At 37.8% G+C, this 23,413-nt stretch overlaps 1 protein-coding gene across 1 annotated transcript in view; it reads right to left on the minus strand.

The window, feature by feature from the left end:
• Nucleotides 1–4,479: 4,479 nt before the first annotated feature.
• Nucleotides 4,480–23,413, minus strand: part of PI4K2B (phosphatidylinositol 4-kinase type 2 beta) — a 38,138-nt gene continuing 19,204 nt past the window's right edge. Inside the window, exons 5-9 of the mRNA XM_017866618.1 lie at nucleotides 23,010–23,096; nucleotides 19,759–19,858; nucleotides 15,017–15,150; nucleotides 14,393–14,452; nucleotides 4,480–6,537 (exon numbers count right to left, since the gene is read on the minus strand). Coding sequence (XP_017722107.1) covers nucleotides 6,364–6,537; nucleotides 14,393–14,452; nucleotides 15,017–15,150; nucleotides 19,759–19,858; nucleotides 23,010–23,096 — 555 coding nt within the window. The 3' untranslated portion in view covers nucleotides 4,480–6,363. The remainder of the gene's footprint in view (nucleotides 6,538–14,392; nucleotides 14,453–15,016; nucleotides 15,151–19,758; nucleotides 19,859–23,009; nucleotides 23,097–23,413) is intronic.

The raw sequence follows: 23,413 nt of genomic DNA on the forward strand, positions 1-23,413 counted from the left end.
GAGTACAGTGATATGATCTTGGCTCACTGCAACCTCCGCCTCCCAGATTCAAGGGATTCTCATGCCTCAGCCTCCCAAGTAGCTGGGATTACAAGCATGTGCCACCAGCCCGGCTAATTGTATTTTTAGTAGAGTTTTGCAATGTTGGCCAGGCTGGTCTTGAGCTCCTGGCCTCAGGTGATTCATTTGCCTTGACCTCCCAAAGTGCTGGGATTACAGGCGTGAGCCACTGCGCCCGGCCTGGGAATATTCTTGAGTTGCAAGATGACTTCATACATTCTGGAATTCTGGATACAGGTACTTTAACAGATATGTTTGGCAAACATTTTCTCTCAGTTTGTAGCTAGAAATGTCAGTTTCTTAAAAGTGACTTTTGAAGAGAAGTTTTTAATTTTCATGAAGCCCAACTTCCTTTTTTTTTTAAATGGTTTATGCCATTTGTAGTCTAAGAAATCTTTGCAAACCCAAAACCATTAGATTTTCTGCTCTTTGCTTCTGAAAGTTTAGCTTTTATTAACTCTTTTAAGTCTATGAGGTGAAGGTAATGATTCATCTTTGATTTTTTTGCCTATCTCCCCCTACAGCACCATTTGTTGAAATGACTATCCTTTCCCATTGAATTGCCTTGGCACCTTTGTTAAAAAATCAGTTTACCACATGTATTGGGTTTATTTCTGGATTTTCTATTCTGTTTCATTGATCTATGTGTTTATACACCAATACTACAATGTCTGATTATTGTAGCTTTATAAGTTTTGAGATCAGGTAGAATAAATCCTCCAACTTCATTCTTCTTGTCCAGCTGTTTTGGGCAAAACATTTCCATATACATTATAGAATTAGCTATCAATTTTTACAAATAAATTCAGATAGGATTTTGAGTTGAATCTATAAATTTGGGAGAATCAAGGTCTTAATATTATCAATACCTAAGCATCGTATAGCCTTCCGCTTATCAGAATCTTTCAGTTTTTCCAATGCTCTCTTATGGCTTAGTGTAGAGATCTTACACATCTTCATGGGACTTATTTCAAGGAATCTAATGTGTTTTGATGCTGCCATAAATGATATCTTTTTAAATTTTCAGACTAACGTTGCTCACATGTAAACCTTGCAAAATTCACTTATTAAGGCTAAAAGGTTTCTGTAGATATTTTTGAATGTTCTACATGCATAATTATGCCATCTGTAAATAATGACAATTTTCTTTCTTCCTTTGACTTCTCCTTGTTGTCTTACTGCACTGGTTAGGCTCTAGAGTATAACACTTGAGTAAAAATAGCAAGAGCAGGTGTCCTCGTCACATTACTGATCTCAGGAGGAAAGTGCAAAGCCAGAATAATGGTTCCCAAAGACGTCTCTATCTGGGGAATTAAAAAGTTGCAAATAGAATTAAGGTTGTATATCGGCCGACCTTAAAATGGGGAGATTATTCTAGATTATCTGGGAGGGCCCAATGTAATCACAAAGGCCCTTAAAAGTGGAAGAGGAAGGCAGAAGAGTCTGTTTAAGAGCAATGTAATAAGAAAAGGATTTAACCCACTGCCTCTGACTTTGAAGATGGAGGAGAAACAGAGCTGAGTAATGTGAGTGGCCTTAAAAAGCTGGAAAGGGAGAGAAAATGGATTCTCCCTGAAGGCCTCCAGAAAGGAATGCAGCCCTACTGTCACCTTGATTTTAGCCCAGTGAAACCTGCATCAAGACCTCTACCTACAGACCGTAAGATAATAAATCTATGTTGTTCTGAGCCAGTAAGTTTATTATAACTTATTAGAGCAGCAATAGAGAGCGAACACCCAAAGCTTTTGATTTTTCAACACTAAGTGCGATGTTTGCTGTTGGGTGGTTGCAGATATGTCGTCTATTTGCACTTGTGTCCCTTCTAGTTTACTTATTTTGTAGAGATGGGGGGTCTTCCTATGTTGCCAAGGCTGGTCTTGAACTCCTGGGATCAAAGGATCCTCCTGTCTTGGTCTCCCAAAGTGCTGGGATTACAGGTGTGAACCACCAGGCCTGGCCTTATTTTTATTTTTTGAGACAGATCTCACTCTGTCGCCCGGGTTGGAGTGCAGTGGTGTGATCATAGCTCACTGCAGCCTCGAACTCCTGAGCTCAAGTGATCCTCCTGCCTCAGCCTCCTTAGTAGCTGGGACTATGGGCATGCACAACCACACCTAATTTTACATTTTTTTCGTAGAGATTGGGGGCTTGCCATGTTGCCCAGGCTGCTCTCCAACTCCTGGCCTTAGGGATCCTCCCACCTCAGCCTCCCAAAGTGCTGAGATTACAGGCATGAATGAACTACCACACCCGATCAGAGTTTTTCCAATTTTTGTTGTTCTTTCTTAGCTTCCATGGCTTCTTAAATTCCTTCGGCATGTTTTAAAACATTAGATTAGGCCGGGCGCGGTGGCTCAAGCCTGTAATCCCAGCACTTTGGGAGGCCGAGACGGGCGGATCACGAGGTCAGGATATCGAGACCATCCTGGCTAACACGGTGAAACCCCGTCTCTACTAAAAAATACAAAAAACTAGCCGAGCGACGTGGCGGGCACCTGTAGTCCCAGCTACTTGGGAGGCTGAGGCAGGAGAATGGCGTAAACCCAGGAGGCGGGGCTTGCAGTGAGCTGAGATCCGGCCATTGCACTCCAGCCTGGGCGGCAGAGCCGTCTCAAAAAAAACAAAAAACAAAACATTAGATTACTGTTTTCCTCTGCTTTAGAGAGATGTTTCTGGGATATCTTCATTTTCTGTGGGTATGTTATTGCAGATTGTAAATCTTTTTTTCTTTGAGCACATTGTAAGATGTAGTCTTACATTTTGTAAGATGTTTAAATCAGATGGATTTTCCTGTATGTTTCCTCCTGTATTTTTAAAGGATTCCTGTGTAGGAAGTGAGGGTGGGCCAGAACAGTTTCTGAGCTTCCTGGCTCTTAGGGCTCTCTTCTGTCGTTACTACAGAATATTAGACAAGACGGTTTTGTGTGTTTCTCCCTTTTCAGTACTTTTGAGTTCTGTCTCATTCATTTGGTCCCCTCTTCCCTCATTATCTGAGCCACTCTCCTTTACCCCTGGGGTCCTTCCCTCATCTGTGCATGTTCTATTCCCAGTAGTTTTTCTCAGTATAGCCCTATGTCCTCTCACTGGTTGTTTTTGAAAACTACGAAGACCAGATTGCCTTAGTACCTTCATACCTTTCTGCAGGCCCTTTTACTAGCTACTAGGTGAATGCTGGACAGCCTTCTACAATTTTGATTATGGTTTTTGGTTTTACCAATTGAAATTCCCACTACTGTTGGGGATCCTTCTTGTGGGGGCTTGGTACATGGTGGCAAATTCTGGGTTCTTTAGCTCTTAGGACCATCACAAATCTTCCTTCCCTTCTCTCTGCTTGATCCTCTGAAGCCACTATTGCCCCATGATCTTGCTTGATAGTTGCCCAAGCAAGTTGGTGAAAGAAGGCAGACTATAAAACCTAGGATGCTGCCTGTCTCTTCAAACAGCTGTACAAGGATTTAAGATGTAATTTGATCAAAGAACGTGGTGCCATCGTTTTTAAAAAAGTTTTAATTCCATATAATACAGTACTTCAATTTTTGTTGTTGTTGTTGTTGTTTGTTTGTTTGAGACAGAATCTACTCTGTCACCTAGGCTGGAAGCAGTGGTGAGATCTCAGCTCACTGCAACCTTGGCCCTCCCTCCCGGGTTCAAGTAATTCTCGTGCCTCAGCCTGTCAAGTAGCTGGGATCACAGGTGTGTGTCACCACACCGGGGTCATTTTTGTATTTTTAGTAGAGATGGGGTTTCACCATCTTGGCGAGGCTGGTCTCGAACTTCTGACCTCAGGTGATCCGTCCACCTCGGCTGCCCAAAGTATTTCAAATTTTGGAAAAGTTTTGTGAATCAAATTATCTTCAAGTATGCCAAAACCATGTCTCCACAAACAGTCTTCAATTGCTGACCAGTTTTGGGGTGATAAGGTGTTGGCATATTTAATTAAGTACAATTAAAATGTCTTTAATTATAAAGGTTTCAGTTAAATATCTTTTGGAATTATAAAGAATTAGGCTAGGCGTGGTGGCTCACGCCTGTAATCCCACCACTTTGGGAGACCGAGGTGGGCAGATCATTTGAGGTCAGGAGTTCAAGACCGGCCTGGTTAACATATAGTGAAACCCCACCTCTACTAAAAATACAAAAATTAGCCAGGCATAGGGGCGCACACCTGTAGTCCCAGCTACTCGGGAAGCTGAGGCAGGAGAATCGCTTGAACCCGGGAGGTGAAGGTTGTGGTGAGCTGAGATCGCTCCACTGCACTCCAGTCTGGGCAACAGAGTGAGACTCCCTCTCAAAAAACAAAACAAGACAAAAATTAAATTATACCTTTAATATATGAAGAAAATGGCAGTTTGGGATCATTTATAGTAAATGTGTTCACAAACATTCTAAATATTCCAAACACATATATACAGAAGAACATAATCTTATGATTTTTATTACCTTTAGTCTATCACATTTGACACTATAAATATACTCATTGAAAAAAAACCATACTATTTAAATAAGAATTCAGTTCATGAAAGTTTACAAAATACAACCGATGTACTCTGACTTGTGGTTATAGCTTAACTATCTCAACTTTACTTTTCTGGTATGGTCAGATCTTTTGCAAATATTTCCATGGTATTTTAATTTTATGATATAAAACAGTAGCAATTTATTAAGTTTTCCATTATAAAAATTAATATGGCAATTATCAAAATACTGAAAAAACTGATGAAAGGAGTACCCACATCACTGCAAAGTATTTCCTTTCTCTTAGAAAACATCTTCAAAAGGCACATTTTAATTACCAGTGTTTACCCAAAGATAATAGTTTGAGTTTTGAATTTCCAGTCAATTTTCCATTATCTCAAAATCGAGCTAATGGAGGGTTGGAAGAGGTAGGAAAACGCAGGTTTCCAATGAACTCCCTCAGGGCAGCAGAATCCTCATTCATCTCATCCACGAAGAGCAAAAGGAAGATGTAACGGAAGTGGGAATGGCAGACCTGTTTTGCATCCTAATTTAACCTTCTACACAAAATACTTCATTAAAAGCAAATAAACAAACACAAGACAGTAAGCTTAGAAAACAAAAGGCCTAGACCACAAATTGCCAGGTTAAGCCCGAGTGGTGATATTGGTTTCAAGCCTCAAGAAAATGAAACTTCTGCTTCTGTAAAATCAGGTCTTCATCAATTCAATTTAAATCACTTAGTGCAGTAACAACGTTACAAATTCCAATAATGTCAGACATATGGATGATATTCAAAATAAAGTACATAAATACATTTCAAAATCAACTAAAAATGACTTTATGGTTATCTGCCATGCTCCCCTTTAATTTGGCCTGATAGTCTACAGTTGACTGTAATTATAATAACATCTGTAATTTCAAGTACAATAGTACAATAATAATAATTTTGAAGAACGTATGACCTAGGACCCCAAAACGCAATCCAATATACAATCTGGAGCATGGTTTCCTTTTTAGTGAAGTTTAATACTAATTGAAGTACTAAATTGAACGAGGCCAGTACTCTGAAGTACTAATTTCAAGTACTTGATCCCATGTAAGAAACAGAAGGGAATTTTTAAGGCAATTTTGGTATTCCAAAATATTGGGGATCTACCTTAACTTTCTATTATTCCCCTCAAGTCTCAATTAAGTGTTTCCACTTTTTTTAAAAAAAGGGAGATTTCTTTAGATTTTTTCCTCACTACAACGAAGTAATTCACCAAAATATTCTCAAGTACAAAACCAAAACGGTCCTCTATTACTTAGCCAAGATAAAATTTTCTGGTCCCTAATAATGGTCACTTTAGGAGTACTTATTCAAATTCTAAAATAGCAGCTTTTAAAATTAAGGCAATGTTGCTTTATTCTTACCTGTTTTTCTATTAGCTAACTATTAAAGTTCATAAGAGCAATTTCAGACATAGGCATCCTCAAAGGCCTTTTGTAATATAAGAAGAGTTAACATGAACATTCTTCTAATATTAAAAGTTACTGTATTCTACTTGGAATTCTAGAGTAATTACAGTCATTCCAGCATGTGTAAAATTACCTTTTAAACTAACAACATAAAATACAAATTTTCTACAAAAATACAATATTGGAGATATAGCACTTCTTCCCTGAAATAGAAATTTAATATTTGGAGAAAAAACTGTAAACTTTTGGTTACATTCAAAATATAACCTTTTAAAGACTTAAATTATTTGAGGTTTTAGCAACTGGAGCGCCTAACAGCAGATTTATATTACTACAATGTTTTTACAACACAATAATTCTAAACAGTTTATCTTACTCTTATATTTACTACCAGGAGGAAAAAAATGGCTTCCTGCAATTGACAGTTTGGGTAAAGGAATTGCTCAGGTGGACAATCCGACCCTGACTTCCACCTTGACTGCGTTCCACAATCACGCAAGGCATCTGTACTAGCTGGAAAGGACTCTTCCCGTCTCTCAATGCCTGAGTAAGATTTAAGATCTGTGGGAAGAAGAGAGATTTTTACCAATTTAAAGAAGATAAAAAGCTTCACTTCACTGACATTTTTTAAACCATTTTTTATTATAATTTTTATTTCATCCATTTATGAGCAACAGAGACTGTGATGATGAGTACCTGTTATAAATATGTATTATATGAATGTGTCTGTTTACACACACACACACACACACACACACACACACACACACTTAGCATTAACTTTTGCCAGATGGTAAGTTTAAAAATATTCTAGAATATCCTGCCTAAGTCCAGAAGCAATGGAATCAAAGAACGGTAAGTGAAGAGGTCTACATACATATTCAATTTAACATAAAACCTCAACAAATACTGGTTTAAACAGTCTGGTTTTAACTAAATACTTGCCTTATCCATTCATTCAACAAATTTATTGCATGCCTACTATGTGCGAGGTTCTGCTCTAAGTGCTAGGCATACAATAGTTAGAAAAAAACAAGCAAAATTACTGCCTTCATAGAGCTTACACTTTAGCAGGGAGAGGAGTCAATAAACATGAATATGTAAATTATGCCATGTATTAGAAGGTGAAATTGCTATGGGAAAGCATGAAGCAGGGCAAATAGGTTAGACAAATTGGGAAGGGAGCCATTTCAAATAAAGGTACATTTAAGGGTTTACTCTTAATAAGAAAAATAAAATTAGGGAAAGTAAATTATGTATCATGTTCAAAGATACTCTGAGAATTTATACTTCAGCATGCAAATAAGGTTATAAAACACAATACATAGATTATAGCTTATTCTGTTCTCTGTTCAGGTAAAATAAAATTATAGCAATTCGTTTTCTTTTTTCACTGCATATTAGGAAAAATGTCCTTTATTGTATATTTTAGAAATACAGATTTCTCCTTCAGGTGTTTGAAAATATCTAATATATACATTCTATGCATTTCACTGGTTCTTGTAAAGACTAGTCAATAGTGACAAGCACAAATGTTTTCACATAAAGCCATACTAATAAATAAACTTCATAATACTTTAAGTATAAACTAGATGGTTTATTGATTGATTGATTGATTTGATTTGATTGATGATTGTAGAGATGGGATCCTGCTATGTTGCCAAGGCTGATCTTGAACTCTGGGCTCATGTAATCCTCCCACCTTTGCCTCTTAAAGTGCTGAGATTACAGGTGTGAGTCACTATAGCTGGCCAAACTAGATGGTTTCAGTTTGTAGAATATTTGGAGTATTTAACATATCAGGAAAATAGATCTTTACTAGTAAGGTGTTACAGGGTTATAGGTTATATTTATGTTTTAGGATCACTTTTAAGTTCTTCCCTTAAAATTTTCTTTTTCTTTTTTTTCTTTTTTTTGAGACAGGGTCTTGCTTTGTTACCCAGGCTGGAGTGCAGTGTGCAATCTCAGTTCACTGCAGCGTCTGCCTCCCAGGCTCAAGCGATCCTCCCACCCCTGACTCCAGAATACCTGGGACTACAGGCACACGCCACCTCAGCTAATTTTTGTACTGTTTGTAGAGATAGGGTTTCTCTTTGTTGCCCAGACTGGTCTTGAACTCCTAGGCTCGAGAGATCCACCCGCCTCAGCCTCCCAAAGTGCTGGGATTATAGTCATGAGCCACCACACCCAGCCTTCCCTTAAAATTTTCTAAATTGACTACATTTGGGTAACAAGAAAAAAGTAATTTATGAAATTTGAGTTTATTATAAGCATTGTTCCTACCATGAATATAAAAGTATGCACCAGCACAGTTAAGGAAGGAAATGTTCTGATTAGTTTCCTTTGGGTTTTAAAATTCTATTCTAAAATGTTAGTCTAAATATGCCAATTTAAGTAACAGCTAATATTTTCCTGACTCTAAGAAAAATATGTGACTCTTGCAGAGAATATGGAAAACAGAAACGTTGGCCAGGTGTGGTGGCTCACGCCTGTAATCCCAGCACTTTGGGTGGCCAAGGTGGGTGGATCACTTGAGGCCAGGAGTTTGAGACCAGCCTGACCAACATGATGAAACCCCAACTCTACACAAAAATACAAAAAATAAAAATTAGCCAGGTGTGGTGGCACATGCCTGTAATCCCAGCTATCAGGGAGGCTGGGGCACGAGGATCGCTTGAACCCGGGCGGCAGAGGTTGCAGTGAGCTGAGATTGCACCACTGCATTCCAGCCTGGGTGAGAGGGAGACTCTGTCTCCAAAAAAAAAAAAAGTACAGGAAAACGAAAAACTGCCCTACAAATTATCAATTTTCAAATAGTTACAGAAATTGCATAAATTATTAAATTCTGAAGTTAACCTATTAATATTTCTCTGGGAATTCAGAAGACACAATAATCCTGCATTTATTTACTAAGGAAACACTTACTGAGCACTCACTGTGTTGGGGAGAAGAGGCAACCAAATAAGGGAAAAGCTATGTAAGCCCTTAAAGAACTCAAGTTCTAGAAGCAGCCACATGAACAAGTAATTGCAATATAGTGTGATGGAAAGGACCTCTGCCCTGACTTTAAAATCTGATCCCCTCCCCCACATACCACCTATTTTTCATTTCTCAAAGAATAACCAATCTATTACTCTCTGTTTAAATCAGAGAGGATTATTTAAAAAAACAGAATGGAGCAAATTCTGCAGGCCAGGGGAGACACTAGACTTCTCCACCCATGCCATAATGACAGCTTGATAGGGATTTGACAGTTGTGGTCCAGGCAGGTGGCATAAACTTGTGGGCTTCTACATATCAACTTTGCTTTCCTTTAGATTAGTTCGCTGGTCTTTAAATTTCAAGGGGCCTGAGAATTACTGCACTATATACATCAAACCACATATATTCTACTTAATTGTAGATTTTAAGCTCTCTATAGCAATGTACCCCATATGATGATTTAAAATCAAATTTCTGAGTAAAATGTGACACCAGCATATTCCCAGGGAGTGCTACAAAAATCAGAACAACTCCCTGTTGGCAGGAGGAGTTTAGGAAGACTGATATGGGGGCTGAAGGAAAAACTGTTTCCTAGATAAAGAGGGAAAGCCATCAAGGGGAGAGAATTGCATGCACAAGGGCACCAGTGAGAAAGGGGAAGGAAGAGCAGTTCAGATTTGCCAAGGCCAGAGAGAGGGGCAAAATGGCAAGAGATAAAGGTAGACACACTGTTTGGAGCCTGACTGTGAAGGGTGTTGTCGACTGTGCTGAGAGCCTGGACTTGAGCCTGTATACATGGACAAATTATAGGAGTTTTAAATAACAGAAGACAGGCTCAGATTTGTTTTTAGAGATTTTTCTTGTTTCAATGTGGAAGAGGAACGGGAGAAGAGGTAAGGTCGACTTAGAATGTCAGTAAATCCGGAGAAGAGATGATAAGGGCCCCGGGCAGAGGCAATGCCTAAATGCTGCCGACTGGCCAGGCTGGCAGGCCCCCTTATTTCACAGATACATGTTATTCAAGCCCTTTGAGCCACAGTCATTCCACCTAAAATGTAGATTACTCTGTGGAGGTGTTGTGAGGATAAACAATAATAAGCATCATTAAAGTGTCCAGTAAGGGGTCAAGCACCAGAAGGAACTAAAGGGTTAGTTTCACTTTCTTTAACACCAACTATTATTGAATCTATAAATGAGTTTCTGGTATATAAATCTCTGAATATAAGTTCATTGTGTTTTCAGAAAAAGTTTTAGTTATTATTTCTGCATTTTTTCAGGTCACATGGAAAATATATTTCACATTGCTTGTAAGTAAATATAGTCTCAGTTTCAGTGTTCCAAATTAGAATATAAGATGAATTTTACCTACCCTGATTATCACCTATTGCTATTTAATATAAAAATCAAAACATGGTTTATCTTTAACGTTCATAAACATTGCTACCAGCTCTGAATTTAAAAAAAAAAAAAAAAAAAACTTTCATATTGTTTCAGTCCACATCTTTATGTGAAGAATTAGAGCATGCCATTGATTATATGTGTAAAACTCATGGCTTACTACAAACTAGGGCAAAAGACTTGGCTGTAGAAAGCACAAATCATTAAGTTAATAGGTAAAACTGGAAGGGAGAGGGATTTAAATGATATTTATAAATGACAGAAATAACACAAGTATTTTGACTCCAGGAATTCACTGAAGTAATTATTCTGTTGTTTGGAATACAGGTTAATTTTTTTTTTTTTTTTTTTTTTTGAGACAAGGTCTTACTCTGTTGCCCAGGCTGGAGTGTAGTGGTGTGATCACAGCTCATTATAACCTTGAACTCCCGGGCTCAAGCAATCTACCTACCTTGGCCTCCCAAACTGGGATTACAGGCATGAGCCAACAACACACCTGGCCCAATACCTGATTTTTTTAGATTTTTTTTTTTCCTTAAGAGATGAGGTCAGGGGCCGGGCGCGGTGGCTCAAGCCTGTAATCCCAGCACTTTGGGAGGCCGAGACGGGTGGATCACGAGATCAGGAGATCGAGACCATCCTGGCTAACACGGTAAAACCCCGTCTCTACTAAAAAAATACAAAAAACGAGCCGGGCGAGGTGGCGGGCGCCTGTAGTCCCAGCCACTCGGGAGGCTGAGGCAGGAGAATGGCGTAAAACCCGGGAGGCGGAGCTTGCAGTGCGCTGAGGTCCGGCCACTGCACTCCAGCCTGGGCGACAGAGCGAGACTCCGTCTCAAAAAAAAAAAAAAAAAAAAAAAGAGATGAGGTCTTGGTCTGTTGCCCAGGCTACAGTGCAGTGGCTATGCACAGGTGTCATTACAGTGTAGTACAGCCTCAAACTCTTGGGCTTAAACAATCCTCCTGCCTCAGCCTCCCAAGCAGCTGGGACTACAGCCGTGAGCCACCACACCTGGTCTTAGACCAACTTATTTTTAAATAAGTAAAAAACAGCCAAAACCAGAGAGCTACACAATCATGTACATAGTCAGGACATATTATCTTTTTTGGCTATCAGAAAGTTCAAAATCAAATTAAAATTAAAAAACAAAACAAAATCAAATGACAACATGTAATAACCAAAGTATCATCATTTTATTTCTTTCTCCTAAGTTATTGACCCTGTCATCTTCATATTTTATTACATTCATTTTTATAATGCCATTTTCTTTTGTGCATGAGATAGGATATAAGTAACTAAAATAGAAGACAGCCACGGACACATCTTTGTAACAGATCTCAGAACTGGTTCACTCCCACAGCTTCTTAGACAGGCTTTTTTTTTTTGAGACAAGGTCTTGCTCTGCTGCCCAGGTTGGAGTGCAGTGGTGCAATCTCAGCTCACTGCAATCTCCTCTACCTCTGGGGCTCAAGTGATCCTCCTGCCTCAGGCTCCTGGCAGCTGGAACTACAAACACATGCGACCACGCCCAGCTAATTTTTGTATTTTTTTTGTAGAGATGCGGTTTCGCCACATTGCCCAGGCTGATCTTGAACTTCTGAGCTCAAGCAATCTGCCCTCCTCTGCCTCTCAAAATGCTGGGATTACAAGCATGAGTCACTACACCCAGACAAGCATTTTTTTTTTTTATTTTATTTAAATTCCTCGGGTGTTAATTTTAAACCACAATTAAAGCTTACAAAATTATTTACAGCTTTTATTTACTTCTTTATTTTAAATCAGATTCCTAAAATAAAAATAAACCTTTAGGGATAAGAAAGTTCCAGAAGACGAAGCATATTGATATGTCAAGTCAATTTGTTTCAAGCAAAAAGGTCAAATCAAGGCATACTTATCTATGCCTAAAAATTTAGCTCAAATAAGTTTTGGGATGGCAAAACTCTGCAACATAATTATAATCATTGATCACCAAATCCTTTCATTGATGCCTGAATTACCAGAAAAAGCCTCTTAGTGAGGCTGCTTGGCTGTCGTCTCCTCATCTACTAAGCAAATCTGTACCCCACTGTCCAGCCCAGCCTTCTGCAGCAGTCCTTAACTTTTTTGAGGGATATAAATATTTTTGCGGAGATATAAATCCTATCTTCTCTCACACCCAACCCAAAATGCACATATTAACAACATTTTATACATAGTTTCAAGGCGTTCATAGAAGAACCCCAGAATTAAGATCTCCTTTTCAAAAACTTCTGTCTCATAACAGCCCTTCTTTAATACGGAATTTCTAACTGCTCCTATCCCTTCCTTGTGGAATCTACATTCTGGTGTTTAAGGCCCTCTATACTCTGGCTCCATCCTATTTCTCGAGCCTTCACTTAACTACTTGAAACTCACGACTGCATTAAGCACTGCATAAATGTGACAGAGCAGAGAGATACATGAGCTGATAATCACCTGTCCCTTTTCACCGAGCTCTGGCCTTCTCTGCAGAGCAAAACTCCATGACAGCAGAAACTTGGTTTTGCTTACTGCTTTATCTCCAGTGACTAGTTGCCAGCACTAGTTCTGTCAATAAATACTTGGTGAATGAATGAATGAATGATTCTCTGATGTAATTATACGTACTTGTTAAAGTTGTATAATATAATAATCAGTGCAAAAACTTGACCCACTTTGTTTACTACAGGTATTGTGGCAAACAGCTACCTTAAATTAAAAGTATATTTTAGGAAGAGAATGTTAATTTATAAGACACTAAAAGACAATGTTTACAGTACAACTTATTTCTGTTTCAAGCTTTCCTTTTGGAATAGAAATACCATTCAGAGTCCAAGAAGCAGAAGTCATCTGAGAGTGAGCCCAGCCTGCAGGTCCACATCAGTAGACTTAATGCCTTGTACTTCTAACCTTTAACTAAAGGTGAGGAGGGGCTGGGCACGGTGGCATACGCCTGTAATTCCAGCACTTTGGGAGGCTGAGGCGGCTGGATCATGAGGTCAGGAGTTTGAGACCAGCCTGACCAACATGGTGAAATCCCATCTCTATAAAAACATTAGCCGGGCGGGGTGGTGCACACCTGTAATCCCATCTACTTGGGAGGCTGAGGCAGGATAATCCCTGGAACCTGGGAGGCAGAGGTTGAAGTGAGCCGAGATCGCACCATTGCACTCCAGCCTGAGCAACAGGGCAAGACTAGGTCTCCCAACACACACACACACAAAAAAAAGTGAGGAGGGGGGATCAGGGAGAGGACTGAGTTACAATTGGTTTTTTCATGTTACAATCGACACTCCATCTTGGTGACATGGTTATTTAGTGACTGCTCTAACAAAAGCCAAACATATTCTGCAAAATAATAATAATAATAATAGTAATCTATTGGCAACAGAACTTGGTACTGAAATGTCTAAGTGAGTGGATCTGAGGGGGAAAAGGTAGTGATGCCCAAGAAAATAGCTATCAAAACGGGGACCAACAATTCCCAGCAGGGGAAACACTGAGCTAAATAAACAGTACACAACAAGGTCAAAACTACCTCATTTATAAGATAATAGAGGGGAGAAATGATTTGAGTCAACTTCATTTCTTTTTTTTTTTTCTGAGATGGAGTTTCACTCTTGTGGCTTAGGCTGGAGTGCAGTGGCATGATTTCAGCTACTGCAACCCCCGCCTCCCAAGTTCAAGTGATTCTCCTGCCGTAGCCTCCCAAGTAGCTGGGATTACAGGTGCCCGTCACTACACCCAGCTAATTTTTTTTGTTATTTTTAGTAGAGATGGGGTTTCACCATGTTGGCCAGGCTGGTCTTGAACTCCTGACCTCAGGTGATCCACCCGCCTTGGCCTCCCAAAGTGCTGGGATTACAGGCGTGAGCCACCGCACTAGGCCAAATCAACTTCATTTCTAATCATCTGGGCTATTTTGGTTCAGCATAAGAGGTAGTATTAAAAATTCCATCTCCAGGTCACAGTGGAGAAAACAGTTGACTACTGTTTCAGAGATTTTTTTCCTTATGAACAAATAAAAAGGTAACTTACCTGACCCCTCATCACAGACATCTGACTTTCAAAAGTGGCTTTGTCAAATCCTTTGTCAGTCTATTACAGAAAGGAAAAAAAAATTCCCAAAATAAAGACTTTGATATAAATATCTGAAAACAGATGAACTCTTCAACTCAGCAAATAAGGCCATTAAAAAGCTTTCCTAATCGATAAAATAAAACAAAATAATATTTTATCGGAGGTATTTTTGTATACTCCCAGAATGACACGAATAGACTTATTTATTTGTACCCTAACTTGTTCCAGAAAGGATTTAAGATGACTTTCCAGCCAATGAATTTAGGCTTTTTAAGAGAACTAAATCATAGCAGGTCACCGAAGATGTATTATAATTTATAGAGTCTTCTTGTAAAAATTCAACTTCTGAAGAAAACAGCAAATTAAGTTTTAATGTAGTCTCACTTCAAAGAATGCTCATAGTAAGTATAGCTTTATGAATGTATGCTCCTGTAAATAAAACTGCTAATTCCTCTCCGTCCTGTCAGGTTTTATGGCAAGCAGCAATACAAGAAACAGTACATTGCAAATTAGCTCTATTAAGCAGTCTCTTCTATTTTAAGATTTCATTTTCTGCAATAATCAAACTAAGCATTAACTTACCTTAAAAAGTTCATAGAGATCTTCACATAAATCTTGCACAAAGTTCATGTCAGAAATATACGGTAAAATCAAGCTTCTTATTTCTTCAGAAAAAGGAACTTTTGCTTGAGGAAGCCAAGCCCAGTGAAATGGATCTAATAGAGAAAAAAACATTCTCCTCATCAGTGGTAGGAAATCGTTTATTTAGACTCACATTTTTCCTGGTTCTTTCCTACAACTCCTAGGTTCTCCCCAAAAAAGGACAGGATAAGAACTTAATCAGAGTAAAACTACACACTGCAATCCAAATTACTCAGATTTGGACAGTCAATTCAGATAGTAAACTCGTAATGTCTCTGAGTTTTAGACAGTCAAGAGTAAGAGTTTGGATAATGAATCTATCTCAAATAGTTCTAAATGTATCTCAATCTATCTGGTTCCTCATTTCAGAAACTGATGAATACCTATACCTTGTACACAGCCCCAGATTGTTTTTATTATTATATATTTCTAAGAGAATGGGTCTCACTGTGTCACCCAGGCTGAAGTGCAGTGGCATGATTATAGCTCACTGCAGCCTCGAACTTCTGGGCTCAAGGGATTCTCCCACCTCAGCTTCAAAAGTAGCTGGGACTACAGGTGCGTATCACCACACCCAGGCACAGACTGAATACCACGGCTGAGGGCTGCCTGCCCTCCACAGCTACAAATCATCAGGAATTAAGCACTTACTTGTACACAGATGTTCTAAACTTTGAAATCATTAGAAGGTAAATAGGTGAGTCACTTTAAGAGACAAAAGATCCACGATTCTGAGCTAATTCTAGTTCTCCCTCAAAAAGACCATTAAATCCACACCGTGCCAGGACTAGAGAGATTTGTACAGGTATAATCTTCTAGAGAGGGTGCATATTCAGATTCCTGAAGAGTGTAAGCTTTCTGACATGATCATCCACAGAGCTACCGTGAGCATATCCAGTGAGAATCACCAGCTTTGGTGGATCCTACCACTTTGAAAGCCCTGAAGAAGAAATCTGCCTTTGGAGTCATTTCTCCTCAGTCACCTAGGTGGGGTGCAGTGACGCAATCATAGTTCGCTATAGCCTCAATCTCCTGGGCTCAAGCAATTCTCTCGCCTCAGCCTCCCAAGTAGCTAGGACTACAGCAGCTCACCTCAATGCCTGGCTCTCACTTCTTGATCTATCTCACTGCACACAGTAGGAAGGTTACTTTTCATTCTAAAGAAAGTCTTTCCCCTGGCTCACATCTCCTTGTAGATATGTCCAATTTTCTTTTTAGTTTTCCCTGAATAATTTCATAGAAGAAAGGCCCTTATTTTTCATCTGCCTCTACATTTAATCCCAACACTCAACTTCTAGTACTACCATCTAAACTCTCTCTCCGAAGGCCACCAGTCACCAGACCCAAGGGTCTGTCCAAAGGCTCACTTGCTGTTGTCATGCTACTTAATCTCTCTGTAGTATGTAGCACTGTTTTCTATCATCTCCTTTATGAAATTCTCTCCTCTGTGGCGTTGGAGATATCACTCTAAGTTTATCTTGTCTTGTAAGCTACTCCTACTCTCTTTTGCTAGTTTTTCCTCCCCTCTTTTAATGTCACTGTTAGCCCTGATTCCACACTTAGTCCTTTCTCTTCTCTATTTGTTTAAGCATTCATAAAACATTTATTGAATACTTACGTACCTGGCATTGTGCTAGGCAATAGTGTTTGTTCTCTGTGATTTTCCTGGGTAATAGCAAACACACCATGGCTTCCACCAACAAGACGACAGGGTTTTTTTTGTTTTGTTTTGTTTTGTTTTTTTTGAGACAGAGTCTTGCTCTGTCATCCAGGCTGGAGTGCAGTGGCATGATCTCGGTTCACTGCAAGCTCCACCTCCCAGGTTCATGCCAGTCTCCTGTCTCAGCTTCCCAAGTAGCTGGGACTACAGGCACCCGCCACCATGCCCGGCTAATTTTTGTATTTTTGGTAGAAATGGGGTTTCACTGTGTTAGCCAGGATGGTCTTGATCTCCTGACCTCATGATCCGCCCGCCTCGGCCTCCCAGAGTGCTGGGATTACAGGCGTGAGCCACCGTGCCCGGCCAAGATGACAGTTTAAAAGCTGTTTCCTCTCTCTCATATCCCAGGAATCAAAATAAATAAATAAATAAATAAAAACTATATCCCCACTACCAATTCCTTTTCAAGCTCCAACCTTTAATCCCCAACTGCATGTTTGATAAAAATTTCCTAGATGTACCCTTTAAAACCCTTTAAAAATGCAATTTGCATAAAGGTTCCAAACCATTAGGAGAAAATCATAAAATGGAACCAAGACATTTCAAATCAGTTCAACAAAAGACAGGACAAGCAAAAAAGAACAAATTACAATTCATGTTTAAGAGGAAAAAAATAAGATGGCAGGAAAAGCTTAAGCATATTAGTAGTTTATTGAGACTTAAACTACAAAGTGCACCTATTAAAAGACGCAGACTGGGTTAAAAAAACAGCTAAGTATCCTTCATAAGTCATATATCTAGAACAAAATGATAAAAGTTAAAAATAAAATAAAAGTAGATTAGCTGAGTGTGACGGCGTGTGCCTGTAGTCTCAGCTACTCAAGAGGCTGAGGCAGGAGGATTGCTTGGGCCAGGAGTTTGAGGCTGCAGTGAGCTATGAGCATGCTACTGCAATCCAGCCTAGGTGACAGAGGGGGACCTTGTAATTCATTCACACATATATTAATGTAGAGAATAATACCAGGTATATGCTAACAAAATGAACAGAGGTATAACAATGTTACCGAAAACCAAATAAGAAAAGCAAAAACCACTGAGGTATACACAAAGTGGGATATATGTCACACTAATTAAAAAAAAAAAAAAAAAAGAAGACACCACCAGGAAGATGAACCACTGGACCTCTACACATGTGAAATACAAAGCAAAAAATGCATAGAAATTGAAGAAAAAACTGGCAAAATCACAATCACAGTGATCATTAATTTCCTCTGAAAATTAACAGATTATATAGTCAGGAAATAAGTAAAGGATATGATATGACTAACAACCTTTAGGTTAGTAGACAGAATTTTGTGCTCATTCTTTTCAAATACTATCCTCTAAATAGGCCATATATAGGATCATACAGAAATTACTAACAAACTGTAAAACAGAATTTACACAGGCCATATTCACAGATCACAATGCAATAATGCTGGAAAATAACAATAATGAACAGTTTCTTAGAAATAGTAATAATGTACAATTAAAATAAGCTGACATAGAAATTTTAAGATCAGACAAAATACTTCTAATTATTCCTGTCAAAAAGAAAATCAGAAAATATAAGTATGTAAGGCAGAGTCATAGAGTAGCACCTGTGCAATCCGTGGTTTAGCCAAAATTATACCCAGAGGAAAATATGAGGCCTAATATGCATTTATAGGAAAGCAATATAGTATGAACATAATAGGAAAAAAGAATAATGACGGAAAACATAAATCTATAAAAGAAAAAGCAAACAAACTAAAAGCCTGATCTATAAAATAAATAGGCAATTATCTGGGGGAAAAAAGCATAAATAATTAAATAAATAGAAGGGCCAATGCTTAACAACAGACAAATCTTTGGCAAGCCTAATGAGTAAAAGGCTCACTAATAAATTGAAGGAATTTAAAAGAGACATATCATGGATATAAAGATTTTTAAAACATACTATATATTTTTTATTTTATTTTTGAGACAGGGCCTTACACTGTGTCACCCAGGTTAGAGTGCAGTGGTGCCATTTTGGGTCACTGTAACCTCCACCTCCCAAGCTCAAGGAATCCTGTCACCTCAGCCTCCCAAGTAGCTAGAACTGCAGGCATGGGCCATCACACCTGGCCCATTTTTGTATTTTTTGTAGAGATGGGGTTTCGCCATGTTGCCCGGGCTGGTCTTGAATTTCTGAGCTCAAGCGATCTGCTAGCCTCAGCCACCAAAGTGCTGGGATTACAGGTGTGAGCCACCATGCCTGGCCCATATATCTTAAACATACAAATATCAGAAAACGACTATAATAAACTCCCATGTTAATTCAATTATTACCAAATTTTTTGCAAAATTGGCTTTATTTATCCCTCCTGTCCACACCACCACAAGTATTTTAAGGCAAATTTCAGACATCATTTCATTTCACTCCCTAAATACTCAATATGCACAGAGGGAATTTTTTTTAATTATAAGAGAATTCTAATAAAATGCTATACTCATAAATTTAAAACTCAAGAAGTCACGGAAAATTTTAAGCAAAATAAAAGTGTCTAAAACTGGTTCAAGAGGATGTACAAAATGTAATCATTTACCACAAGAGAGACTGGGAAGGCAATTAAAGCACTACTCCCTAAGAATGAGGTCAGATGGAGGGCAGGCCTAAATTGTTTTATAAGTTAATACAAGCAAAAACTTAAAATATAGTTCTACCAAAATATTAAAATAATTTCAACGTTATATATATTTTAAAACTGGAACACTACTGAACTCATTTTCCAAGGATAACACAAAGCCTAAAATCAAAACCAGTCATCCCAAACTAAGCAAACAATTCATAGCAAGACCCTGTAATATATATTTGCATCCCTAATGCCTAAAACTGAGCCTTAATGAATAATCATATTTCATTTGCTTTTTCCTCCTCTATGGTATCTGTAAATTTTTTTCCCTTCTCATTCTGGAAAAAAGGTAATTACAGAATCCACAGAAGGTTCTAAATACTCACATGCTCTCCATTCATCAGGATGTTTAAAAGGAAATGCTAGACCATTATCAATTGCAGCTATTTTAATAAGGAATTCTTCATCATCAATCCATTTTGATTCCTATAGAGGAGAAAAATGATATGTTGATAAAAGAACCTACATAAATATTCCCAAAGGATAAATTATTTATAATAATTATTGATGTTTAAGAACATATTCTCTCTGAAAACCTACAAAATTAACAATGCTACCAGAAAAAATACAAATTCACACAGGAATGGAAGAGACTGTCTGAAAAAGCATGTATTTCCTAACCACCGTTTTTTAAAATTTGATATTATACCATTACTCAGTAAAAGGCTTGAAAATATTGTGACTTTAAAAAGTGATGTTCTAGCTAATTTACTGCTAGATTCATTGCTTAAATGTATGATGTAAAATATTACTGATTTTTTTAAACACCTTAATAAAATCACCTTATTAAGACCTAGTCTTTCTTAGGGTCCCAAAGAAATAAGTCAAATACAAATTGTTTCTAAATGAAATTCCTCCAAAGACCATAATTAAATATAATAAGATCTAGTAGAAGGAACCTCAAGATATTCTTGAATGTAGGTATTATGGTTTGGCCGTGTCCCCACCCAAAATCTCATCTTGAATTGTAATCCCTGTAATCCTTATGGGTCAAGGGCGGGACCAGGTGGATGTAATCAGATCATGGGGGCGGTCTCCCCCATGCTGTTCTCATGATAGTGAGTGAGTTCTCACGAGATTTGATGGCTTTGTAAGAGTCTGGCATTTCTCCTACTCGCACTCATTCTCCTGCCGCCCTGTGAAGAGGTGCCTTCTGCCGTGATTGTAAGTTTCCTGAGGTCTCCCCAGCCATGCAGAATTGTGAGTTAATTAAATCTCTTTTCTTTATAAATTACCCCGCCTTGGGTATTTCTTCATAGCAGTGTGGGAATGTACTAATACAGTAGGCTGTTCCTAAGTTCTGTATTCTTTCATAACAGAAATAAAGATCTCAGCAGAAAGAGGGTTTTCATGTTAAAGAGTATTTCTGTGGAAGGTGATTTATCAAGCTGAACTATCTTTAGATGTAATTATTGTGAATATCTGTTTTATTTTATCATGGTGGTTCACATGGCTCTGATGTTAACTTCATATTTTTGGAATTGCTTTACTTAGAAATTAAAACAGACTAAAGTTAAATGTGTGCATTTTTTAAAGGAAAAAAAGAGTATTCTGATTACTTAAAGACAGATGGCCATTACTATTAAGTGGCCTAGATAAAATAACAAAAAGTAAAACAAATTTTTTAAGTTAAAAGCACTACAGTGAAGGCTGATGTGAGGTATGCCAACTTTATTTCTTTTAGTTTATATCAAATGTCTTACACCTCATTGAAAGTGCACAAAATACTCGAGCAAAAGAATTTTCAGCAAAATCTAACTGCTCAAGATATACAAATAAAATAATTTCGGGAGCTTACGTTTATTTAATTATCTTTAATTTTTTTATTTTTTTGAGACAGGGTCTTGCTCTGTCACCCAGCTGGAGTGCAGAGGCACAATTACAACTCACCACAGCCTTGACCTCCTGTGCCCAAGCGATCTCCCACGTCAGCCTCCTGAATCGCTGGAACCACAGGTGTTTGCCACCATGTCAGGCTAATTTATTTCATTTTACTTTTTCTACTCTCTTAAAGTCTTTTATCCTTAAGTGGTGCTTTAAAAAAAATTTTTTTTTAATTCTTTGTAGACACAGGGTCTCAAACTCCTGGACTCAGTCAATCCGCCCGCCTTGGCATCCCAAAGTACTGTGATTACAGGCATGAGCCACTGTGCCTGGCCCAGGAGCTTATACATATGTGCATTTATGTTTGTATTTTAAGCCCATTTCTGCTACAACTGGCATTTATTTTTATTTCTATCATTCTTTCCTATTTACAACTTTATTAAGGTATAATTTACATACAATTAACTTCCTATATTAACAAGTACAATGTGATGAGCCTTGACATATGTGTAACTTTCACCCCAAAGTTTCCTTGTGTCCCTTTGCAGTCCAGCCTTCCCCCTACCCCAAGACCAGGCAACTACTGGTCTGTTTTCTGTCACTAGAAACTAGTTTGCATTTTCTAATTTTTAAATATAAATATAATCATACGATATGTTCCCTTTATGTGTAGCTTCTTTCACTCAGTATAATTTTAAGTTTCATCCATGCTATTGTGTGTATCAAGTTTGTTCCTTTTTATTGCTAAGTGCTATGAATATATATATTTAAATATCCTTGATAAACATTTAAAAGTACAAACTTTTAAAAATGATGCAACAGCTTTAAGTCATTACTTGAGAACATAAATTATAAATATTGAAGAAATATTTTTAATCACTTAAAACTTTCCCAAATGTACAAACTGTTTTAAACTTGTAAAAGTATTTTGAAAAAAAAAATCTTATGTAAATATCTAAAACTTGAACTTGGTACTCAAAGTTGATAGCAATGACCTTAAAATCTATAACTCTGATATCAGTGTTGAGGCTCTATGCAGTCTATTATATATGTTAAAACCAGCTTCTTATAAACAGTAAAAGTATTTAATAATTTTTTGAAGTTCAGTGGACGTGATTCACAGGTTACGCACACACGTTCCATTTATTAGATAATATTGTATTATTTAACACTGAATGAAAGGACTCAGAAGAAAGTGAATTAGTAAAATACAAACATGGTGAACAAACATCCCAGAAGCCTTTATTACATAAAAGCAAAATATGGGGATTCTATAAATATCTCAAACTCTAAAAAATTACTAAGCAGGTATTATTCTTCTAATTCGAAATATAAAATAAAGCTGCCCAACAGTTGACAAAAGAAAAAACAGAACTGGCTGGGCGTGGTGGCACACGACTGTAATCCCAGCACTTTGGGAGGCTGAGGTGGGTGGATTGCTTGAGGCCAGGAGTTCGAGACCAGCCTGGCCAACATGGCAAAACCCCGTCTCTATTTAAAAAAAAAAAAAAACATCAAGAATCAAGAATGCAATGTAAACAAGTGACGAAAATAAGAAGTGTGAGAAAACAGAAAAGTAGATGTAAAACCAAAGATTAAGTGAAAGAAGGAGGAAATGGTGAAGAATAACTTAAAGAAATATTTTACAGAAATTGAATATATATATATATATATTCACAAGTTATACACAATTATATACATATGTGTGTGTGGGTGTATATATAAAAACATATAAAATTGTAAATTTCCTTACCTTATGGTCAATTTCCTTTTCACATTTCTGCTTTTCATATCTGACTAACCAATTATCATTGCCCCTGTCTTTCAAAACAAACAAAATCTGTTACTTCATTTCTATGGACATCATGGCTTAGTATCAATGAGAAAATCTAGTGATCTCCTGATTTTGAGACTTTCACTGGTTATCCATAGCATATTAGAGGTCACAATTTAACACAAAGAAACTTAAAAAAAAACAAACCCATAAATGTGAGTTAACATTTATTGAATATTTTCTCTCGACCAACATTGTTTTAAGTGCTTAGTATGTAATAATCCATGTAATCCTCAAAACTACTACCCTGTGAGGTGATACAATTATTAAATCGAGGTTATTAAAATCAAAGAGCTTTTCTTCACTTTAGGAAGAAAAAGCAT

The sequence above is a fragment of the Rhinopithecus bieti genome, unplaced genomic scaffold (assembly GCF_001698545.2).
Source record: "Rhinopithecus bieti isolate Rb0 unplaced genomic scaffold, ASM169854v2 scaffold_1599, whole genome shotgun sequence".
Taxonomy (NCBI): Eukaryota; Metazoa; Chordata; class Mammalia; order Primates; family Cercopithecidae; genus Rhinopithecus; species Rhinopithecus bieti.